The sequence below is a fragment of the Protobothrops mucrosquamatus genome, unplaced genomic scaffold, assembly GCF_001527695.2.
Source record: "Protobothrops mucrosquamatus isolate PMUCROS unplaced genomic scaffold, P.Mucros_1.0 scaffold_215, whole genome shotgun sequence".
Classification (NCBI taxonomy): Eukaryota; Metazoa; Chordata; class Lepidosauria; order Squamata; family Viperidae; genus Protobothrops; species Protobothrops mucrosquamatus.
In genome coordinates this window covers 1,300,515-1,325,073 of record NW_015386291.1, presented here as the reverse complement: position 1 = coordinate 1,325,073, position 24,559 = coordinate 1,300,515, and the positions used below count along the sequence as shown (strand labels likewise).

Here is a 24,559-nt window from a genome sequence, read left to right as displayed (position 1 = left end):
AAGTCCACGAGTCATCAAAGAGCCGAGGTTGCCTACCCCTGGTCTACAGGGACACCGTCAGTATAAACCTGTCTTCTTTCACATTAGCGATTTTCCAGTTCTTAAACAGTTTAAAAATGCCCTGCCAGTGCAAATAAAACCGCTACTTATTAAAGTTATTGGCCCTTTATAGACCAGACTTAAGGTAGTCTGAAAATAGGTGCACAATTAATTTTGTACCTTAGAAAACGAACCGACGATGAGCTTCAGAATACAAAAGTGTATACAAAACAGCTTCTCCAATATAAAACTGTTCAAAGATTGCTGCCAAAGATTTTCATTGCCGTATAAGTACCCACTCAGACTAACTTCAATGCATAGAACATAGAATAACAGAGTTGGAAGGGACCCTGGAGGTCTTCTAGTCCAACCCCTTGCTCAAGCAGGAGACCCTATACCATTTCAGACAAGTGGCTGTCCAATGTCTTCTTAAAAGCCTCCAGTTTACGGAGCATCCACGACTTTTGCAGGCAAGCTACGCTCACATGACTACGGAGGTTTAGGCTCTCTTTTACTATGACCGTATTTATAATAACCCCATGTGTTTTTCACATGATATGAATGTGTTTATCTCCGTGAACTTCAAAAAAGATATTTTAGTTGCTGTCTTCCTAAATGTCTAATCATCTGAGCCAATAGGTTGCTCCACACACCGGAAGCTCAGCCTTTCTGGTCCTCGTCATTGTTTCCTTCCGCTTTCGTGTCTCTTTCGATGAATCGCTCCGAGTGCGCCTAAGCGAAAAAGCGAAGTGCTAAAGTAGCTGATGATGGAACTGGGGTTGCTGGTCGAAGGGATCGTGATGTTAGCGACTGCAGGGCTGGCTCTGGTGAGAAGGGATCAGGACTGGCCCTAAAGCATTGCGAGGGCCAAGAGAATGAGGGCAGAATGGCAAACTCTTCCTCCTAGTCGGCTCTGCTTTTTTACCATCTCGGCCCCCAGACTTTTTTGTTCTGTCATTTTCCTGACATTTCAGGAAAATTTGGCGTAGGGATTTCATTAGATCCGAGATTCAATTTTATATCAGCAAATTTAACAAAAATGCCTCAGAATGCATGCAATGCGTCCTTCCTAGATTGCGGAATAAGCAGTTCTCCGTCTCATTCCTCACAGGCTTCAGGCGGTTTATAAATATAAAAATAAAATTGCATTGTAAAACTTGAGTAATATCAGACGATAAGAAAAATGTGTGAATATGGAAATGCACATGCCTCTGACTACAATTAAACTGAGACATTCGGGTTGAGGGGTGTGAGTGCGGGTTTCAACGTTTAGTTGTGCACCTTTTCTGAGATTTTGCAGTTCAAGTCATGAATTCATCTTTCTTCACATTATAGCTTCACTGAAATTATTTTAATCACTTCTGGTTTTTTTTAGAACGATGTCTTTCTGGTGCATACTGCCCTTTGAGATGTTCTTACTAACTTATCAGAGAAGGCTGGGCTGCTGACTTGGCTAGTTTTTACTCAGAAATTTGAAGTATTTTTTTTAAAGGAATAGATCTCAACATTTCCTAAATTAGAAACTAAAACCCATTTTAGTAGTGGGAGTACCTTTTGTTTAAATGCTAATGTGTTTATACATCAATACCAATCGTGCAAAGTGCAGAAAAAAATATACCAAACAAAATTAAAAGCATGGGACAAAAGAAAAACACATATGACTTAATCTAATTCATATCAACACTATTCAGTATTCTTATGTGTTCATTTATCTTTACAAATGATCCTGTCATATTTTTGCAATTTATATATTGCCTTTTGTTCTTTAAACTCTAATCTCTCTTTTTTAGGAGCTTATCAGCATCATAATTCAGCTTCCTCTCAATCCACATATTCTCTTCATGTTTGTTTTGTGCTTCCGTCTTCATTTATTTTCTCTATACAAAATACTCAGGGTATCACTTTTAGTCCTGGTCACATTTTTTTTTATAACTATTTACTAAACCATAACATGTAACTATCATCAACCAGTGAATTCCTACTTTCATATGCTCTCACAACAGTTGAAATAACACCAATTCCTAATTTCTCATGTATATTATTTTCATTCAGAAAGGATTCACATCCTTTTTCTCAACATACAATATATTCCTCTATGTATGTCTTCATTTCATCTATTACACATGAATGTTTAATACTATAATTTATTCTATGTTTACATTTTGGTTAGTGCAGATTCTCCCCCAATGCACACAATCTTGGAGATTGAGATCAAATTTATTTCTTTTTCTTAATTTTATTTACCTGTTCTCTATTCACCTTAAAAACTTTAACATGAATGTTTTAATCTTGCAAGAATGGCATTGCGTTATTATTATATTACAGTATACCCGCTACCACTCCTCTTTTACTTCCCTCCCAGATTGCGGTCATTGCACATATAACTGCAAGACAGTCTCCAAGTATTTATGAACATGAAGATGAGAACTTATTTCTGAATGATAAGAAATCTGTGCCTAGCCTTCATGACCCTGCAACACATGAACTTTCTGTAGTTGTACCTTCATATAATGAAGAAGAACGATGTAAGAATAAATATTTATATATATTTTGCTTTATAAATTATTTTATCCTCAGTGTAGTTTAAATGAAACAAGATCTGCAGTTTTGATTTTTTTCCACATCTTCTTACAGTACCATCAATGATGAATGAAGCACTAGATTATCTAGAGATGAGACAGGTACATATTTGCAATACTTCAATAACATTTTTGAAAGTAGCATCTTCTGATAGTAAAAAAACATAAAACCCTGTGAAATGAAAAATGGTTCTTTTTATTTTTATAGAAGCAAGATCCTTCATTCACATACGAGATCATAGTAGTTGATGATGGCAGCACAGATAAAACCACAAAGGTAGGAGATAAAGGACTCTTTTACAAACTTCAGATACTTGTCAACAGTGCAGGTGGTCGTCATGCTTATGACCAGTCATTCAGTGACTGTTCAAATTTGTGATGGTCCTGAATAAGATGGGGTTACAATGAATCTTTGGAGTTTTGACTGTTGCAGCATTAAATGACCTGCATAGCCCTCACTTAATGACTGCAACTGAGATTGCCAAAATTGTCGTTGCTAAGCAATGAAGTCACATGACATTTTATTTTATTATTACATTGTATAGCAACATTGCATTGCATTGTTAATGTTTAAAATCACAATGCCAGAAACAATACATGCATCAGAAACAATATCAGAAAGGCATACAAAATAATTTTATCTATTCCATATCTGTTATTATTGCTGATGTTGTTATTTTGAGGGTCCGACTCCAAGATATTTACAGTGTTTATTATTTAGCCAGTGATTGTTCGATCTTGCAAGCTGCTATTTTTATTCAGTGATAGAGAACTGAAAATCTTTCTCTTCAGTGCAAACTCAACTAAGATCATGGTTGGCTATGTATGCCCAAGTAGCCTTTCTGTATATACTGCACATATGCATTTTTTTTGTTTCTTGACTTTTCTCTTGCTTATATGTTACATTGTGCTAGCAAAGCCCAAAGAGCAATTCAGTATATGTAAAATAATTCACAGCTAGAATTGATTCTGCCAGAATAAGCATAATATCTGTCAAAGTGATGATATATATTTGTCTAAAATAATTATCTCCTTCATTATGTGCATTTGTGTTCAAGTATTACATAGATTTATATGAAGCTCTAGCGTTAATTCACAAAGGGCATTAGAAAATATTTTAAATAACTGACAATCTATTGTGGTCTTACTGGAGATAATTTTCTAAGATGGTACTTCTATGGAAATGAGTAAAGGAAATGATGCATGTATTGTTTGTCAACAACCTTTGAAATAGAAAGTTCTTGGATAGAAAAGTAGTTTTTAGCTAGGCTACAATTGTACTTGTTTTAAGGATTTGGTTATTCATGATTTGTTTAGTAACAGAAATTAAACATAAGCAAGAATTAAATCATGCAAAATAAATTGGAAGGGAAATAAATTATAGTAATTATTAGTAAACTATTTGACCGGGCTTCCAGTTCATCACGCAGCCGCCATGGATGGCTGGGAGATTTGCTCTCTTTCCCCCGTTCAATTTCGCATCTCTGGGGGCCCCTGAAAAGGGCCGAAAGTCGCCCCGAAGAGGTGACCAGCAAGGAGGGGCTTTCGCTGGATCGCAGGAGAGCAGCAACTCTCCCGCTAGAACTGGCAATCCCTCCAAACCAGCGGATGAAAGGACCGACCATAGAAATATGGCTCGTCCCTAGGCTGCTAACAGCCAAAGTCACATTACCATCTGGCAACTTCAAAGCAGCGTGGAAAGGATTGGGTGAGATCTGCCTCTCTTACATCCTAATTACGTAATTACCTGCATAAGCTGCTAAAGTACTTTCCCCCTGTGGTGAGGGAAGGGGGATTTTAGCCCTCCCTCCAGAAACAGTGGCAATCAATCACTCGGGAATTTAAAATGTTGGAAAAATACTGCGATCCTAATTGGAATTCTATTTCCTAAAACTGGTGGATTATAAGACTTCTACTCTCTTACTTTTTTTCTTCTCTGATTTTTACTTCAACTGTTATTGAACATTTGGGTTCTTTTTTCTCCCCTTAAATCAGAGGGGGGGGAAAACTGAAAAGATCTACAGTAATTGAGATGACATTTGGTGGCTAAATTTGAGACTGTAACCTGCTATTCTTTAAGAGAGACGTTGACAGCTTTGAAAATAGATAAAATATAAAGCAACCTTGAAGCACCATTTGCAAGAAATTCAGCTCAGCTCCTTGGTGGACTTTCTGATTGTAAGGTTTTTTTTAGTTTAATATACTACAATGGAAGAAGAACAGGAATGGATTTCTCCTACAGAGGAAGTACAGGAACAAATTCTTTATATGTTAAAAGCATATTCTTTATATGTTAAAAGCAAAAACTCTCCGTATAAGTCTGGATATGCAAACTCAAACTATGACTTCAACCAAAGAATCATCTATACAGAATTCTATAAAGTGAAACAACCAAATGCTATGACAGAAGATTTAGATACTCAACAAATACAGACAATGGAAAACAGAAAAAAGAAACTGATAATAGAGAACAAGGAAAAGACTTTTCTTATAAACCAGAAGGAAATTGAAGATAAAAAAGAAAAACAGATGAAAGAGAAGATAAATACTTCAGGACAACTGCATCGAATTGGAAAAACAAAGAGACAACCTGCTAAATCAGCTAGCCCTCTCAAGAAAACATCAACTGAATGCCTTTATCAATATCAAACAATAGCCACAACAATAGAAGGAGATCTTTTTGATGATTTAAAAGCAAAGATACGAAAGATGACTTGGCAGAGAAAAAAAGCTAGAATAAGACTGAAAGGGATTGGGGTTTTGATTTACATATGAGATCTAAAATAGAATATATCTAAATGGATAGAATATGTATTGTGAACACAAGATATTGTAACGATTTGAGATAAAGAAAATTTTGGTTATATAAAGTCTAGAAATATAAATATTGAAATAAGAATATTATATTTTTTTATTAGTTTATTAAGATAGATGGTAGAATGTATATATAAGGTCTGTATTTTAAATATTAGATTGTATGAGGAAATGTAAAAGGAATTGTGCTAAAAGTTTGAATGTTTACAAAGATTTGAATTTAAGATATTGTTGGTTAAGTAAAACTTAGAAGTATAAATACTAATAATTAAATTTGTATATAGGTTTGTGGTACAAATGCTGATGGTTTATTTTTTATTTTTTTTTTTATTTTTCTGGGAAGAAAGGAAGGAAGTAGAAGGAAGAAAAGAAAAAAAAATATTATCCCCAAATATGAGATAGGAGACTTAGAAATTGGGATCATTTAAAATCCGGAAATGATAACGATTAAACGTTAAATTTAAATATCAATGGGAAATTAAAGTTAAGAAAAACTTATTAGGTTATTGTCTAAAAGATAGAATGTCTAATTAAGATATGTATAGACTGAAGATTATTGATGAATACTAGAAAGATATTTTTTGTTTGATTGATAGAATAAGAACTGTATTGATCTGAATATGATAGTAGATACTATGGGGGAAAGAGAGGGAATTAGTCGTAATACTTTGAGATTTGTACTGATGATATTCAAGTGTAATGGAATTACTATGCTCAACCACCACACTACTTTTCAAATATGTAAATGTAATATTGGAAAATTAATAAAAAACTTAAAAAAATGAACTATTTGACCATTACATGCTGAATATTCATTCATATAACTTTGTATAACCACCTATCTCACATTCCTAATTCTAGGCAGTTTAACAATTAAAATATCCAAAACAATTTAAGAATTACAAAGAAAAAGAATCTAACCATATTAAAACCACTACAATCAGCAGCCAAGATACAAAACATTCATGGCATTCAAAATTGAACAGGCTCCATTCCATCACATTAGTCCTATTTAGATTATCCAACTGGTTCTAGATACCACTAAAATATATTTTAAAGAAGGTACCTTTTTTAAGAAAAGATATGCAGCAAAGGGATAGCCTGTTTCCTGAAGTTGTGGTGGCTCTACCCCTGCAGCTTTTCAAGAAAAAAGTTCCCAACCTTTCCTGTCCTGGACAGGGATTTGGACTAGATGATCTTTAAGATCCCTTCCAACCCTAGGATTCAACAATACTTTGAAAGGGTGCAACAAGGGGCTGAAGAACAGTGTCTCTAATATGATATTTTGTAACATCAAAGTTTCCTAGGGCACCACTAATGCATTGGGGCTTGACTGGATTCTCAGAGCAATGCATATCACCCTCCTAGCTCAGCTCAACAGGAGGACAGAGGAGGAAGACCTTCCTTGAAATGGTGAGAAAAGCCCCACCTCCAGGAAAAGACTGATGGGTTAATTTTGGTTGTACAAGACCAAGCACTAGGAAATATAATAATATAATAATAATAAAGTTGGAAGGTACCTTGAAGGTCATCGAGTCCAACCCCCTGCTCAGGCAGGAAACCCTATACCATTTCAGACAAATGGCTGTCCAGTCTCTTCTTAAAAACTTCCAGTGTTGGAGCATTCACCACTTCTGGAGGCAGGTTGTTCCATTGGTTAATTTTTCTGTCAGGAAGTTTCTCCTTAGTTCTAGGTTGCTTCTCTCCTTGATCAGTTTCCATCCGTTGCTTCTTGTCCTGCCATCAGGCACCTTGGAAAATAGCTTGACTCCCTCTTCTTTGTGGCAGCCCCTGAGATATTGGAACACTGCTGTCCTGTCCCCCCTCGTCCTTCTCTTCGTTAAACTAGACATACCCAATTCCAGCAGCCTTTCCTTATATGCTTTGGCCTCCAGTCCCCTAATCATCTTTGTTGCTCTTCTCTGTACTCTTTCTAGAGTCTCAGCATCTTTTTTACACCGTGGTGACCAAAACTGGATGCAGTATTCCAAGTGTGCCTTTACAATGCCTTACCAAGGCATTGTAAAGTGGTATTAATACTTCACGTGATCTTGATTCTATCCCTCTGTTAATGCAGCCCAGCACTGTGTTGGCCTTTTTGGCAGCTACAGCACACTGCTGGCTCATATTTAAGTGATTGTCCACTAGGACTCCGAGATCCCTCTCACAGTTACTACTATTGAGCAAGGTACCCCCTATACCAGTGATGGCGAACCTTTGAGAGACTGAGTGCCCAAACTGCAACCCAAAACCCACTTAGGCATCGTCGAGTGCCAGGTGGGTGTGGCCCATTGGCTGGGTGTGGCCAATTGGGTGGGCATGGCCAATTGGATGGGCGTGGCTGCGGTGGTAATGGCAGACTGGGTGGGACTAAAAAGTTCAATCAATCAGTTCCAACTTTGCAAGATCTTTTTTTTCCCCGCGAGAAGTTGAAATTGACTGATTGAACTTTTTTTTTTTTTGCACATGGCGGCGGAGGCCTAAAGCAAAAAGGTTTTATAAAACCCAGCTGAAGGCCTAGGACTGGGGTGATGGTGCGCGTGCCCACAGAGAGGGCTCTGAGTGCCGCCTCTGGCACCCGTGCCATAGGTTCGCCACCACTGCCCTATACTATACCTGTACATTTGGTTTTTCTTGCCTAAATATAGAACCTTACTTTTTTCACCATTGAATTTCATTTTGTTAGATAGCGCCCAGTGTTCAAGTCTGTCCAGATCCTCCTGTATCCTAAGCCTGTCTTCTGGAGTGTTGGCTATTCCTGCCAGCTTGGTGTCGTCTGCAAATTTGATGATTTCCCCATCTATCCCCTTGTTCAAATCGTTGATGAAGATGCTGAAGCACACTGGGCCCAGAACAGAGCCCTGGGGCACCCCACTACACACTTCCCTCCATGTAGATGCGGTTCCATTGAGGACCACACGCTGAGTACGGCCAGTCAGCCAGCTACGGATCCATCTGGTGGTGATGCTGTCTAACCCACATTTTTCTATCTTATCAAGTAGTAGGTTGTGATCTACTTTATCAAATCCCTTACTGAATAAATAAATGCATACAAAAAGCAGAATTGAGAATGGAGCAACAGACAGCAAATGCCACCTCTGCGAAGAAGCTGAACAAATAGTGGACCACTTAGTTAACTGCTACAAGAAGACTGCACAGATGGATTGACAATGGCATGACAAAGTTGAACAATGGTGCATTGGAATATCTGAAAGAATTACTATTTGCCTGCCAACAACCATTGGTGGGATCATAAAATTGACAAAGTAATTGAAAATGAAGAAGCTAAAGTACACTGGGACTTCAGAATTAAAACAGTAAAAGCATCTGCCACATGACACCTTGGATTTAGCAATTGTTGATAAGAAAGATAAAAAGTCTTGACAGTGGACTTTGCGGTTCCTGGAGACAGCAGAATGAAAGAGTAGGAACTGGAGAAAATCACAAAATATAAAGACCTGCAAATAGTATAACAACTATAGCAAAAGAAACCAAGATAGTCCCAATAGGCACCTTGGATGCAATCCCAAAACACGTGGAGCACCAGTTGAACACCATTGGCATTGACAAAATCACCATTAGTCAATTGCAAAAAGCAGCTTTACTTGCAATAGTTTACATCCTATAACACCATCAAACAACATCTGCCTATCTCAGGTCCTTGGGAAGGATTTCATTAGGTGAATAAAAATGCCAAATCCAGTCTAAACATCTGGCTGATTGATGAATAATAATAATAATAAATATTGTCTTGAAAAACAGCATGCTGTCTCTCCACTTGCTTTTTCAACCCAAGTTCTCAGGTTACAACTGGCAGCTTCCCAACTCCCCTATTACTCTCAGAGCCCTCCTCCTTCTTCTTCTCCTTCTCTTCCTCCTTCTTTTTCTTCTTCATCAATCATCAGTTATTTCTTCCCTGAATGCATAGATGCATTACATTTTTCTTCTCAACAATTCTGCCTTTGTAAATTGTTTTCAATTTATCTTTTACTTTGCGACATGGAAAACAATCACTACTGTACAGCAACTGTAAAATTAAAAGATAAGTAGAAGGTTGCTGGAAGTTATATACTGTTTTACTCTTCAAATCCATAGAATCGTGCTTCCCTTCCTCTCTTATGTTTAAAAGCTCTCATTTTTAATTAATCATATTTCAGTGTTACCTGAACCCTCCAAACCTGTTAATTTCATTATAGTTGTAATATTTCACACCCTGTTTTATATAAAGTCAATTTAAGGTTACTTACAGTTTAGGATTCACTACATCATTTCCTATGCATTTTAACTTTTTCAGTTTAGAGAATAATATTTTCTCTAAAGGTAAATGTAGTCATTAAATATTTGAACCCTAAAACAAATGTGGCCCCGAGTTGCCTTATTAGTGAGAGGGGTGGTTTATAAATTTAATAAGTAAAACAATAAATGTAAAACACTACAAATGTAAAAACTAAAATATTAACTAAGGGATATTATGTAATAGTTCAGTATATTTCCCTTTGAATATCCAGTTAAGCAAATGCAATTTTTTGTTTTTAACTTAGGGAATTGAAGGTGAGTTGTTTAACAGGAAAAAGATTAGAAAAAGTCAAATGGCATTTTCTAAACAAAAAATATTTTTGCCTGATATATGTATATTTGAAACTGTCTTGACCATCAATTAATAGCAAGTATAGCATTCCAAATTGTGATTATTGTTGTTTTATTCTGATGTATTATTTTCTGTAGGTTGCACTGAAGTACGTTAAGAAGTACGGTAGTAACAAAGTGAGAGTACTCACTCTGGTGAGGAATCGTGGAAAGGGGGGAGCTGTTAGAAGGGTAATAAACTCACCTCTTTTCCTTTAAGTTGCATATTTTCTCAGAGAAAACAAATGATTCAATGTTTACTTTTTAGTTTGAACATTTAAATTAAATTGAAAAATATTGTTGAAGGTACTGCAAACTTAGCTGTTTTTATATTTAGAACATATAGCGCTTATTTTGCTAAGGTGGAACATACACTGGTTGCTTCATTTAACAGATTAATAAGATTAATAGGGGAGGGAATCTCTATTAAACCAAATGGGAAAATGAGAGGAATTTCACCCTGTTGAGCTATAAAAATATAATCATAATAATGACTACATAAAATATAGACCTGCTGACTTGATAAATATCCTCATTTTAGTTTCTGATTGAGCTGCCTAGTAGCACCCTTGTCTAGCACCCTTGTTCTTGACTACAGATTGCCAGGGTTTGTAGCCATAATTCAAACAGAGCTTTGTGAAGTTGACCTTAGTCTTGAATGTGACGATTGGTACATGAAAAGCTTATTGTATCATGTTAGCTTTTAGTTTTTTTTAAATAGATGGTTCTAATTTTAAAAATAATTAAAAGGAATCTGGCATGATGCAAAGCAAAGCATTAGTCTCCAGAGGTATTGATTTCACATAGGTTGTGCAAACAGTCTTGCATAATTAAAATGGTGGCTCACCACAGTTGTTTGGGAGAATTCCTAATCAGTATTCTGTTAAGCAGTCTCATCATTTTGCTTTCTGGCCATGTCCATTGTGGCATCCATTTTGTGAACAGGCAGTCCTTCCCCATATCAATAACAATATTGTGTTCATGCTATCAAATATGTTCTCTGGTCATAAAGTTTAATACCTGAATTATAATAATTGGGGGAATGGGATTGTTCTATTAAAACAAAATATGACTTTTTTGTCTTTTCATAATAATTGCTTAACTAATTTAGGTCCTTACATATTTCTTAACTGCAGGGTGTATTTTATTCACGAGGCAAAAGAATATTGATGGCAGATGCTGATGGAGCTACAAAATTTAAAGATATTGAAAAAGTAGAAAAAGGTCTTGAGAGTCTCCAACCCTGGCCTGTGAGGTTCTATTTGGCTACTTTTTCTCCTTTTTGTTAGATTAGTAAGAAGATAATTATAATGTTGTTTCCTTTTTTAAGTCTTGAAACACAATCCAGAGAAAGTTGAACATATTTAATTTCTTAAATTGTGTGGGATTAGAGCAAAACCTTTTATCAGGTTAGCATACATTTTGGAATGCTGTATCCTAATTTGAGATCTGTAGTTTGGGAATACTGCAAAATATCCCTTTTTTCTACATACAAGGGAGTTTGGGCTCAACAAATTCAATGTTGGAGCTGATGGAAAAGTAAAATGAGCATTCTCAGGTGATACTCTATTTTTTCCCCTCTGTTGCTATTTGCATGCCCTTTGGAAACCCTAAAATGTTATTTCTTGTTGTGATTAATTTTTTAATTTAGTTTTGATATTATAGCTGAGCTGCTTCTTCAAACAATATGCTTTGCATCTCATGGGAGTACAAAGCATCTCCCTTTGAATAATGAAAGCAGCTGCATCATTTTCCAGGCCTAGCCAGCTGCTTTAGAAGCTGCTTCCAGGTCTCTCTATACACATGTACATGGCAATCACTGTGTCTCAAAGAAACAGAGCAGGAGCGGCTTATAAACTCGCCACATGAATCTGGAAGAAAATACAGTGGGTTTTATGAATTGAAAGGAGTGCTTATGCAAATATAATTTGGAAACTACCTGTTCTTTACTCTGATTCCCTTAAAGCTGTTAATGTTTTTCCTTCTAGGAAATGATGGCTATTGCCTGTGGCTCTCGTGCTCACTTGGAGAAAGATTCCATAGCACAGGTATACTTTTCTTGCCTCTGTTTTTTTTCTTCTGCACCTACTGTCTGACAGACTATTCTTTATAGACAGACATAATCAAGAGCATGCCTTCTTTTTTAAGATCAAATCTTATCCTCCTTTAGTTTGCATGATGCCTCGTTGGAATGCAGTATGTGGGCTCTTATTCAGCAATATACAGCCAGTCTAAATAACTAACCAAAGTACTCATTACTATTGAGTATTTCTAACATAATTACCAAAGTCTCTATTTTTTAGTCTTTAAATTTAAGAGAGTTATTTTAAAGTATTTTTATTAGATCAAACTAATTAAGAGAATAAAAAGTATATATACAGCAGTATTAACAATATTGTGTAAGCACTACTATGAAATGATAACGATAAAAACTTAAGGTAAGAAGGGAATGCCTAGATTCCTTTTAAATAGAACAAATTAAAACCCACTCCCTCCACATCTTTTCCTTGCCCTTTGTTGAAAAAAACCCCAAATGTTAACAAACAATACATATCAGTAGATCATTATTGCATATTAGGTGCAGATTTATCTTTCCATTTTTATGGTATTTGTTTTTGTTGATTCCCATACACAAAAAATTTATAATATCTGATATCTTAGAAGATTATAAGAGATATGGTAAAAGAAGTCAGTTCAGGAATATTGAATGCAGTGTTGATTTCATTACAAAATGGAGCAATAGAATAGGTTCAGATCCAATTAGTTAATGTTCTAGTCCTGACTTGTATCTCTAACAACTGATTTCAGATAATTTTTCAGTTGTGACTGCAATGGGGCCTATCACAAGTAAAATTATCAAAATAACAGAGTTGGAAGGAACCTTGGAGGTCTTCTGTTCCAACCTCCTGCTCAAGCAGGAGAATCTATATCATTCTGGACAAATGACAGATCTCTTTTTAAAACCTCCACTGATTAATTGTTCTCACTGAAAGGAAATTATAGGTTGGATCTCTTTTTGTTAAGCTTCCATCTGTTACATCTTGTCCTGCCTTCGGGTGCTTTGGAGAATAGGTTGACCCCTGTGAAAGCCCCTCAGATATTGGGAAACTGCTATCATGTTACCCCTAGTACTTCTCTTCCTTAGACTTAGACATACCCAGTTCCTGCAACCATTCATTGTATGGTTTGGCCTCCAGTTCGCTAATCATCTTTGTTATTGTTATCTGCACATTTTCTAGAGTCTCAACATCTTTTTCTTTATTGTGGTGACTAAAACTGGATGCAGTATTTCAAGTATGGTCTTATCAAGGCAGTATATAGCAGTACTAACACTTCACGTGATCTTGATCCTATCCATCTGTTGATGTAGCCTAGGACTGCACTGGTTTTTTGGCAGCTGCACCACACTAATGGCTCATGCTCAAGGGACTGTCCATGAGGACTTTTAGATCCTTTTCACCGTTACTGCTGTTGAGCCAGGTACCTCTATTCTGTACCTTACATTTGGTTGGGATGGTCAGTAAGCAAGGCACCCATGTGATTGCCACACTTAATGACCCCCACCCCTGCTGTGACAATGGATGTCACCCCTCTGACAACTGAGAATCAGCAGCCATTTTTACTTTTGCTTTTAACGTGCCTTTTCTATTCTTTTAGAGTTCAGATGTAAAAGGGGGATGGGATGAATGCTTGAGGGTTTAGGTAGCCATAACAATGTAGATCTGAGGGGAGGGAATGTAGATCTGAGGGGAGGGTTCAACTATGTAAGTGCCGATATTTTGTTTCCAAATAAAATGTTCTTTAAGGAAGAATTCTTGCCTTGAAGTTCTTTTACTGGTTTCATCTATCAGAACCATGACACTCTCCCTGATTTGATCATTGAGCAGAGCAAAATGTGCCTCAGGTGTGAGAGGCCTAGTAACTTAGTAGTAAACAATTTAAATTCTTATGGTTTAAACATATTGATAGTGTATTTTCTGCATTATTGAATAGTATCTCAGATCATTTAGTTCAAGATGGACCACATTGCAAAAGCAGGGTTATAAATACAATATTTCACATTTTATTTGAAATGGCGATCTCTTGTTCAAGTATAATTCTAGAATTATGTTGAACATGAAGTGTTCAATAGTACTGGGTGGTACTATACATTCAAAGAAAGAAAGGTGCTTCAGAGTTTTTGTTGGTACATTCGTAACACTGCTGACATAAATATAAGTGCTGCTCTAGCTATTCTTGCACTTCTGTATATTTGTTTTGTAAAAAAATTCTTATTTTTTCTTCTTATACTTGTCACAGAGAATGTAGTTTATATGTAGTTCTGGTGAGATTATCATGGTAAGTTTATTATAGTAAGGTGATTATGGAAACAGAAAAGTTCTGGAATGCATTTAAATGTTTTCTTCATTTCAGACCTAATACTTCGTGTATTTTGTTTGCAGCGTTCATACTTCCGAACCTTTCTAATGCATGGATTCCACTTTCTAGTCAGGTTCCTTTGTGTTAAGGATATCAGAGACACGCAATGTGGTTTTAAACTCTTGACCCGGGAGGCTGCTTCTCGGACATTTTCAGCTCTTCATATAGAACGTTGGTTGGTATATTTCTTTCAGTTAATTGGAAGCTGGTAATGTATGCAAGATTATGATGCATAATCCACTATGTACATATATATGCTAAATAATTTTATGACTAGAATGTAAGAGCTTTCAGGCATTTGCAAAGACTTTTGTATATTCAGTGGGGCTTCTTATTTTCAATTTATGAAGTTAGCTCTTCATGCTTTTATCAAAATTAGAAGAGTTACTTTTAGTCTCTAGGACAGACCAATATAATGCATTTAAGGACCACACTGATAAATTAAAAATAATAGTGGGCTACAATAGAGTAGCTGCTAGGTCTTTTGATGGCAGCAGTCAGTGAGGCTTGGAGGTGCTAAGCAGCATGTCTTTTAGAGGGGAGATGACTACAAAGAGCTAGGCATTGACAGTTCTTTTCTTGTGGCAATGATGCTTAGCAGCAGTGGATTTGTTGACTTTTCCAAAAGCGCCACGGATCTTATGTTATACAGGCCTGCTCTAGGGAACCATTTAGATTAGTAAAAGGGTGCATTCCTGTCCCAGTGAAGTGCAAATCTACTTTTTTAAAAAATACTATTTATTTAATCAACAGAAAAAAACAATAGAAAAAGGGTGCCCCTTTTCAAAAATTGTTTTACATATATATTTACACTGGAGGAAATAGATGAATTTTTTTGCTAATCAGTGAACCAAGGTATGCAGGAAACAACAACACTGCCGTAATGGGAGACTTTAACTATCCTGACATCACCTGGGAAACAAGTGGGAGATCAAACAAGTATCTGACTGCCTAGCTGACATCTTTGTCACCCAAAAGGTGGAAGTGGGAACTAGAGGGTCAGCTATACTGGACATAATCCTAATTAATAGGGATCAAATGGTTAAGGGAGTGGAAGCTGTAGGAACTTGGAGGAGAGTGACCATGTCATATTAGAATTCAGCATAATGCAAGCATAAGTGACTGAACAGACTAGTGCTTTAGATTTTAAGAGAGTTGATTTCAACCAACTAAGACAGAGATTAGGAAGGATTCCATGGATGGAAATCCTAAAAGGAAAAACATGGAAAACTTTGAAAAATGAAATAATACCATAGAGAAAATAAAACAAAAGGCACCAGATGAGACCAGTATGGATGCATAAAGAGCTCTCTGACAAACTGAGAAAACAAGGAGATGTAAAATGGAAACATGGACACATAACTAAAACAGAATACCAGCAAATACCCTGTATCTGCAGGGAGGGAGCCAAAAAGGATAAGGCTCAGAATAAATTAAGACTTGCAACAAATGCCAAAAATAACAAAAAAAAGTTTTAATATGTAAGGAATAAGAAAAAAGTCAATGATTGTTCCACTAATGGGGAAAAATGGCTAGAAGCTAAAGAACAACAGGAAAAAAGCAGAATTACTTAATTCCTTCTTTGCATGTGTCTTTACACAAAAGGAAAAAACTTTCCAATCTATTAAAACCAGCATAGTAGGAGACAGAATAGGAACGCTGATATAAATAGGTAAAAAATTGATAGAAGAACACCTTTCTTCTTTAGAGGACTAGAAGGTTTACTTTCCAGAGTACCGAAGGAGAGGGCAGATGTGATCCCCCAAACCAATGAACAACATCTTTCAGAGCTCCTGGAGCATGGGGAAAGTACCAGAGGACTGAAAAAGAGCTGATGTGGTTCCAATCTACAAAAAATGGGGGAAAAGTGGATCTAGGAAACTATAGATGAATCAACTTGACATCAATATCTGGGAAAATCCTTAAAAAGATAAGCAATGGATTTGTGAGCACTTAGAAATTAACAAAGCAATCAAACAAGCCAGCATGGTTTGTTAAAAATGGTTCATACCAGGCAAACCTTATTTGCCTTCTTTGATAAAGTGACTAAATTAGTGGATCAAGAGAATGCTGTGGATATAGCTTACTTGGACTTCAATAAGGCATTTGACAAAGTAGACCACAGCCTATTTCTTGATAAGAGAGAACAGTGTGGAATAGACCGTACTACCACCAAATGGATTCACAATTGATTGTCCAACCACACTTGGCGTGTATTCCTCAATGGAATTACATCTAGATAGCGAGAAGCAGGGCTTTTTTTTCTCATAGAATGCCCAGAACGGAGTTCCGGCACCTTTTTTGGATGGAACCTTGTAGGGTAGGCAAGGCGGGTTGTATGACGTGTGAGTTCCGGCACCTTTTAGAAAAAAAAGCACTGGCGAGAAGCATGCAGTGGAGTACCTCAAGGCTCTGTCTTGGGCCCAGTGCTCTTTAACATCTTCATAAATGATCAGGATGAGGGGATAGAAGGGGAGCTCTACAAGTTTGCAAATGACATCAAGCAGGGGGGAATTGCCAACACTTTTAGAAAATAGACTCAGGACTTAGAAGGATCTTGACAGACTTGACCATTGAATAAAGATGCATTTCAGTGGTGAGAAAAGTAAAATCTTGCACTGAGGCAGGAAAAACCAAAGGCCCAAGTAGAGAATAGGTGGTACTTGGCTCAACAGTAATAACTTTGAGATGGAGTCTTAGTGGACCATCACTTAAATATGAGCCGGCAGTATACTGCAGCTGCCAAAAATGCTAATAGAGTCCTAGGCTGCACCAAGATCACAAGAAGTAACAGTACCATTCTGTACTTCAGTAGTGAGGCCACACTTGGAATACTGCATCTAGTTCTGAACTCCATGATTCAAAAAAGATGCTGAGACCCTGGAAAAAGTGTAGAGAAGAGCAACAAAGATAATAAGAGTTCTGGAGGCTAAACCATATGATGAATAGCTAAGGGAAATAGGTATTTCTAAAAGAGAAGGATTAGGGATGACATGATAGCTGTCTTCCAGTATTTGAGAACCTGTCACAGAGAAGAGGAGGTAGACCTATTCTCTAAAGCAGGGCTTTTCAATCTTTTCACCCATTGTACCACTTTTAGGATATGGCAATATCCAAGTACCACCAATCGCCTAGCAAGGTGTCAAAAACTTGATGACCAAAAAAAAAGGAAAAAAGTGATAAAGTACAGGTAGTCCTCGACTTACAACAGTTCGCTTAGTGACTGTTCGAAATTACAACAACACAGAAAAAGTGACTTACGATCATTTTTCACACTTATGACCATTTCAGTATTCCCAGGTTCCTGTGATTTACATTCGGATGCTTGACAACTGATTCATATTTATGATGGCTGCAGTGTCTCAAGGTCATGTGATCCCCCTTTGCAACCTTTTCACAAGCAAAGTCAATGGGGAAACCAGATTCACTTAACAACCTTTTATATCAGGGGTGTCAAACTCAATTTCATTGAGGGTCACATTAGCATTGTGATTACCATGGGGGGGGGGTTTCCTTCCTTTTTCCCTCCCACCTTGCCTTCCTCCTTCTCATTCCCATCTCCCTCCTTCCCTCCTTCCCTCCTTCCTTCCTTCCTTCCTTCCTTCCTTCTTCCTTCTATCCCTCCTTCTCATTCCCATCTTCTTTCCTTCCTTCCTTCCTGCCTGCCTGCCTGTGCTGATCCTGGCACTTGCTGAGCCCTGACACTGATCTGCGCTTCTGCACGGCTGTCAGGGCTCAGCAGAAGTGGAAGCTTGTTAAAGGGAGATCTAAACTGGAATTAAGGAGAAATTTCCTGGCAATGAAAACAATGGAACAGCTCTCTTCCTGGACTTGTAGGTGCTCCATCACTGGAGGTTTTCAAGAAAATATTGGAGATCCATTTCTCCAGGATAGTATAAGATCTACTTCTTTGGGCAGGGGGTTTGAACTAGAAAATCTCCAAGGTCCTTTTTAGCACTATGATTCTGATTCTATATAATGTAAATTCATGTATGAATAGAATGGCCATAAGAGACACTAGTGTTTTTTATATAGCTGCTTGTGAGTTGGGGGGCCAAATGGGATTTCTGTGACTATACTAACCTCCTTGCCTCCCCACTTGAGCTGCTTGAAGCTCTAGCTGGATTGGCATTTGTCTTCCATGGGCACAGACACTTGGGACTTCATGACACCCATGGACTTAACTCAAGTTGTTACAAGCCTAACTCATATCAATGGTCACATATTAGACTTAATTTTTTTTCTTGGGATAGTGGCATTATTACCTAGAATTGAGAGAGAATAACCAGATGTTGCCTGTAATGGTCAAATCATTCTGTTAAATCTTGAGTTCTCTGCAGTTCCCAAAAAGAAAGAAAAATTAAAAATATGCAAGTTTTTCTTGCTTTTGCTCTTAAATTTTCCTTTGTACAGCAACGTTATAAATATAAACAATTGCATTTTTTATGTTTATGGACCTTTTTCAGATTTGTTCCTTTTTAAGGTTTTTTTATATTTTCCTCAGGAAAATATGGTCACTGTAGACATAAATGTAGCTCCTAAACTGCCTCAGTATAAGGGAGGTACATAGTATTGGTATAGGATTATCTTTTTCTTTAACATAGTAATCAGTTACTTCCCTAGCTGGAAGTCTGCTATATATCAAGCCCTTACAACTTTTCCTGTTAAACTAGGTGCTCTTTCAAATGTAGCAAAATAAGCTTTTATATTTTCTTCCAGGGCTAATTTAAGATGTTGATATCTTCTTCTCTGTCTCCCTCCAGATCTGTTGTTCTTCCTCTTTTTTAATTAACCAAAGCCTTTCTTCTCGCTGTTGCTTCCACTTTTCAGATATGATATTGACCTGAGTATCTGTGCCTAGGCCTTTTTCTGACTGTTCTGACTGCCTTCTTTTACTACAGACTTAGGATGGACACTTGTCTCTACCAGAGTAGTAGCCTCCAAAGGAGAAGCAGCCCTTCTACGTTTTCCATCTTTTTTGTTTAGTGTAGACTCTAGTGAGGATTGCATATTTGAGCTCCTTCACTACCAAACCTGTGAAATGCCCCTCCCACATATGAGCTGCTTATAATGCCTTTGTAAGAAAATATTCACAGTAAGCTGAATTGATCCTAGGTGGCGACAATGGAGTTTTCAGGCACGAACAAGTGGTCTAAGACAGGGCTTTTCAACCAGTGGTATGGTTACGGTTAACGGCACAACAGCCTCGCAGGGGGCTACGGGTGGCTAGGATCAGTATCACGCCTAGGCCTGGTCAACAGCGGAAAATGTATAAGAAGCAACCACAAACCACAAAGTTCAACTCTCACAATCCGTTGGAGCACGAGAGTACAAGGTTAGCCCCCCTTGCTTTCTAAACGCCCCCCCCCAACTTGGGGGGGTCTAGGTGCGGCTGAGGCAAACCCTTCCGCCCAGCTCTGGTCAACAGTGGGAAATGATTCAAGGAAACAAACACACTTTTACACACATACTCCCCTAGGCAAGCCTGTGCAATAAAGCAATATAAGCTTACCTTATCTTCAGCCCTCCTGAGTATGCAGGAACCAAGTGAAGGCAACAACAAAAAAGAAAAAACTAATTCCTGTTCAAAAACCACAGTGAAGAATCAAGAAGGGGGGGTACCTCCAGTAAACCCCAGAGCACGCTTGGCACCTTCCCCTTCCCGAGCCTCCCTAGAACCAAGCATCCCTCCTGCCTGGCTTGCCAAAAATGCTATGCAGGTTCTGAGGTTTTGCTTGATAAAAAAAAATAGAGGAAACCAGAAGTTACCTTCAAGCTTTACGTTTTTATTCAGCTGAACAAAGACAGGCTTCTCTAAAAGAAAGAAAAAGCCCCAAATATCAAAAAAGCCTTATTCTTATACTTTCTTTGATTACATAAGCAATTCACCCAACAAAGCTGACACACATAAGATAAAGACTTCACCCTTTAAGGCTGGCACACTGTAGATAAGAAGGAAAAAAGCAGAAGTAGCTAAAAATATGCCCTTTGGAGTGTTTCCCTAAGACACCATATGTTCCTGGGTGGGTTAGGATATTGGGTGTTTCCTATGCTGTCCTTTTATGACCTTATATCCATGGTTCTGCAAGTGGCCAGAGATAGCGGGGCCATTTGCACGTATTCACAATTAATACTGTCCTCTAAGTCCCGGTCAACATAATAACTATTGGCTTAAACTGCGGTGCCTTTAAAAGGGCATTAAAAGTTAGCATACTTTTCTAATCACATTTGGAAATTGAAATTGCATAACTACTTATTCTCTGCCATCCCCTTCTCTTTTTGCTTTCCCAGCATCAGTGTCTTTTACAATGAAAACTCTCTTATTGGTGACCAAAGTATTTGAGCTTCAGTATCTGTTTTTCCAAAGAACAGTCAGGGTTGATTTCCTTTAAGATTGGCTGATTTGATCTCCTTAAAAGGAAATAATTGGTTTATTTGATCAAAGTTAAAAGAAGATATGTTATTACCTCTGACAATTTTACTATTATAATCAAAATTCTTAATTAAAAGTATACATACATTTTGGTTTTAAAGGCCTCAATATCTTAATTAGATATATTCTTATCTTTATAGGTCTTACTATATAGGTTTACTATGTGGCCCTTTCATTAACTCCTGAGGTAGACAACTGGAATTTTAACTCGCAGTTCTTGTTTTTGGCTTCACTGATAAGAGTAATTAAGTTTTTTATTATTACTATTTGTATGTTTTTAATATGGTGTAAGTTGCCTAGTGTTGCTTAGAGGATTAAAATGAATAAATATTCAATTACCTGCTTTTACGGTTGGAAAAATGGGAAACATATATCACAATTATTTTTTATTTCATAGAAAAATTAAAATTGGCAACATTATTGTCATTTGGTTATGGATATTTATTATACTTAGAAGAATCTTGAAAATAATCTGTTCTTCTGTTTTAGGGCTTTTGATGTGGAACTTCTTTACATAGCTCAAAGCTTTAAAATCCCAATAACAGAGATTGCCGTCAACTGGACAGAAATTGAAGGTCAGTTGAAAATTTTACGTTTTGTGTCATTTTAGATCAGTTCTAGAGATCAGGTGAGTTCCACAAGTTCAGTGGTCTTATTCCCCATGATAATATACAAAGATTAAATCATTGTTCCACAAAACTTTCTAATACAGGTAGTCCTCAACTTATGACCACAATTGAGCCCAAACTTTCTGTTGTTGAGTGAGACATTTGTTAAGTGAGTTTTGTCCCATTTTATGACCTTTCTTGCCACAGTTGTTAAGTGAATAATTGGAGTTGTTAAGTTAGTAACATGGTTGTCAAGTGAATCTGGCTTCTTCATTGACTTTGCTTGTTAGAAGGTTGCAAAAGGTTATCACATAACTGCGGGATATTGCAACTATCATAAATATGAGTCCAAATTTTGATCATGCGAGCATAGGAATGCTGCAGTAGTCATAAGTGTGAAAAACAGTCATACGTTACTTTTTTTAGTGCCGTTGTAACTTTGAACAGTCAGTAAATGAACTGTTATAAATCAAGGCCTACCTGTATAGTTATTAAGAAAATTAAGCCATTTCCCCCACACAAGGTCTTTTGCATACTGCTCTTTAGTTTCCTAATATTCCTCACTGTCAATATATTACAAAACTGTTTATTTTTCAGTGGATTTCTATCATTTTTTCCTAGTAGTTAATAAAGATTATGGTGTGATGGGAGGTAAAAGAATCCCTACTGGGTGATGATTCTGAGAGAAACTAATTCCTAAACTATTCCAGAAATTTTACCAACATAAAACAAATTTTGTGTCAATTTCAAAACACTCCATTGTATACTCCAATTTGACTGCATTTCAACACAATAAAACTCAAAATAATTTGAAATTATAAAGTAAACTGTACTTCACAAAAGTTTAGCCTCTTATTAAAGTTTGTAACTCCTAATTTTTGAAATAGAACAGAGAACTCTGAACTTTAATCCTTAGGCTAACACTAATGTAATGAGTAATGTTCTTATATTCTTTAGTTACCATCTGCTAGTTTGAAGGTGTCATGTACTGTTGTTCTGTGGCATGACTTGATTCTGTACTGCTGTATTGGCTGCAAAAAAGAGCTGTTATTTATTGTATCAATAACATGTATTGGTACTATAACAGCAAAATAAAAGCAAGCACTATTAAGGTGCTTATCAATAGAATCAACAGTTAAATACATATATATATATATATCAAACCTTCAACCACCTGATAAAACTAATTTTAATAGTAAAACTTAAAAACAAATTAAACTGGAAAGCTCAATTACATTAAATTGGAAATACATATCTGGAGATTGCTGCAAGGAAGGGATAAGATACATACTTTCCAACTGCAGGAATAAATTCTAGGAGTTTTTTAGCATTTCTTATTTTCCCCTATAATTAGCAGAATCAATTTCACAGTGACTTCTGAGTGGGCCAAGAGCTTTGTTTTTTGGGTTGCTCAGATGATTCCAGTCCACAAGTACTCCATCTAACAAGAACAGTTCTGCACAGATAGCCCATTGTACATATGACCACTCATTCAGCAATTGTTCAAAGTTATGACACTGCTGCACGAAGAGACTTACAACTGGCTTTGAAGTTACAAGCATGCCACATGATCTTAATCTGGGCACTTGGCAACCCATTCGCACTTATGACCAATTGCCAAGCACTCTTGATCACATGATTACCATTTGCACCTTTTCCTACCTGTTTCCTCAGAAAGTCAATGCAAAAGCTGACAGGGCAGATTGCAAGTCCCTGGAGTAAAGTCTTCTCCACCCACGCACCCTCCCCAGACCTCTACACTTGTGCTGGCTATTCACACACCTACGCACAACCTCCCCAACCTATGTGGAACCTCTTGTATCCCCTCTAAGGATACAAAAATTGGTTATCCTATTTTTAGGTAGCAAATGTTGAAAAGATAGAATATGTTTACCATACCTAAGCAGATCTTTGCTTCTACAGCCTCTTCACATTGCCCCATGCATTCCCAGATGTGCTTTGGAGTGTCCCAACTCTCTGGAGCAAAAGTGCTAGGAAGTGGGAAAACTAGGGAACAATAATCTGCTAGCAAAATAATACAACTGAATATTGTCTATTTTCACTTGAGATTATAATTTTGTGCCCCTTTGCTACATTTCACATTAGAACTATAAATTTAATATATTTCAGAGCAAATTAAAAATTAGTGATTCTGAAATAATTGCCTTATATATGTATGTATAACATAAATTTTATTATTTTTAATAATCATAGGTTCTAAGTTGGTTCCCTTCTGGAGTTGGTTGCAGATGGGCAGGGACCTGCTTTTTATACGACTTCGATACCTAACAGGTGCTTGGAAACTTGACACCAGAAAATTGAATTAATTTATTCATCACCAAAGCATTGCTTTGATTAAAAAATATGATTTTTTTTCAACAGTATAAATTAAGGAGAGAAATGGATGATTCATTACAATTTTTTTTCTGAATTTTCTTCAATGGCCAAAAATTCAGCTTTCTTTCAATTATTTTCTTTTCAAATACTAAAATCAGTCTTTTTTAACTTTTGTTTTCCATTTGTACAAAATACTGTTGGAAATTCAATTTAAAAAATTGGCATTTCACTCTGGATTGCTATTTTCTACAAAATTTACAAAATATTTTCTACAAAAAAAGCAAATATACCATAGCAATATGTGTGTTTTTGCATACATCACATTTCTTTGCATAAATTATAGCATCGGTTTCCTGAGAGTACTGTAATACTGTATAGTAGTTATTGCAATCAGTCAGTTATTTTGCAGGTTTATTGATTTTTTTGAAAAAATATTCAGAAACTGGATGTTTCCATTAAATTCAGTATAAAATTGCTGAACTTAACTGTAAGGTTTTCCACCTAGCCTCACAATTGTCCCAGCATTACTCAGGAATTTAAAAGAGCCAAAGAAACTCCTGAGCCGAGTTTCAGCAAGCAAACAACTTTTATTTTAATTAAAATAGAGTTGGGTGATCCCATCTCTCTTCGTGGGTGGTAGAGAGATGAAGGCAACAACCAGGAAGGATGTCTTCCACCTTTTATACCTTTCCAGAATAAAAAGA

The 24,559-nt window shown here is 36.7% G+C and overlaps 1 protein-coding gene across 1 annotated transcript; it reads left to right on the top strand.

Moving 5' to 3' along the window:
* Positions 1-732: 732 nt before the first annotated feature.
* Positions 733-24,205, top strand: ALG5 (ALG5 dolichyl-phosphate beta-glucosyltransferase). The gene is made up of 10 exons (XM_015827564.1): positions 733-866; positions 2,402-2,564; positions 2,674-2,720; positions 2,827-2,895; positions 10,158-10,250; positions 11,195-11,308; positions 12,047-12,106; positions 14,501-14,652; positions 21,400-21,485; positions 23,733-24,205. Exons 1-10 carry the CDS (start codon positions 804-806, stop codon positions 23,843-23,845), a joined length of 960 nt encoding a protein of 319 aa, XP_015683050.1. The 5' UTR covers positions 733-803; the 3' UTR covers positions 23,846-24,205.
* The last annotated feature ends 354 nt before the right edge of the window (positions 24,206-24,559 follow it).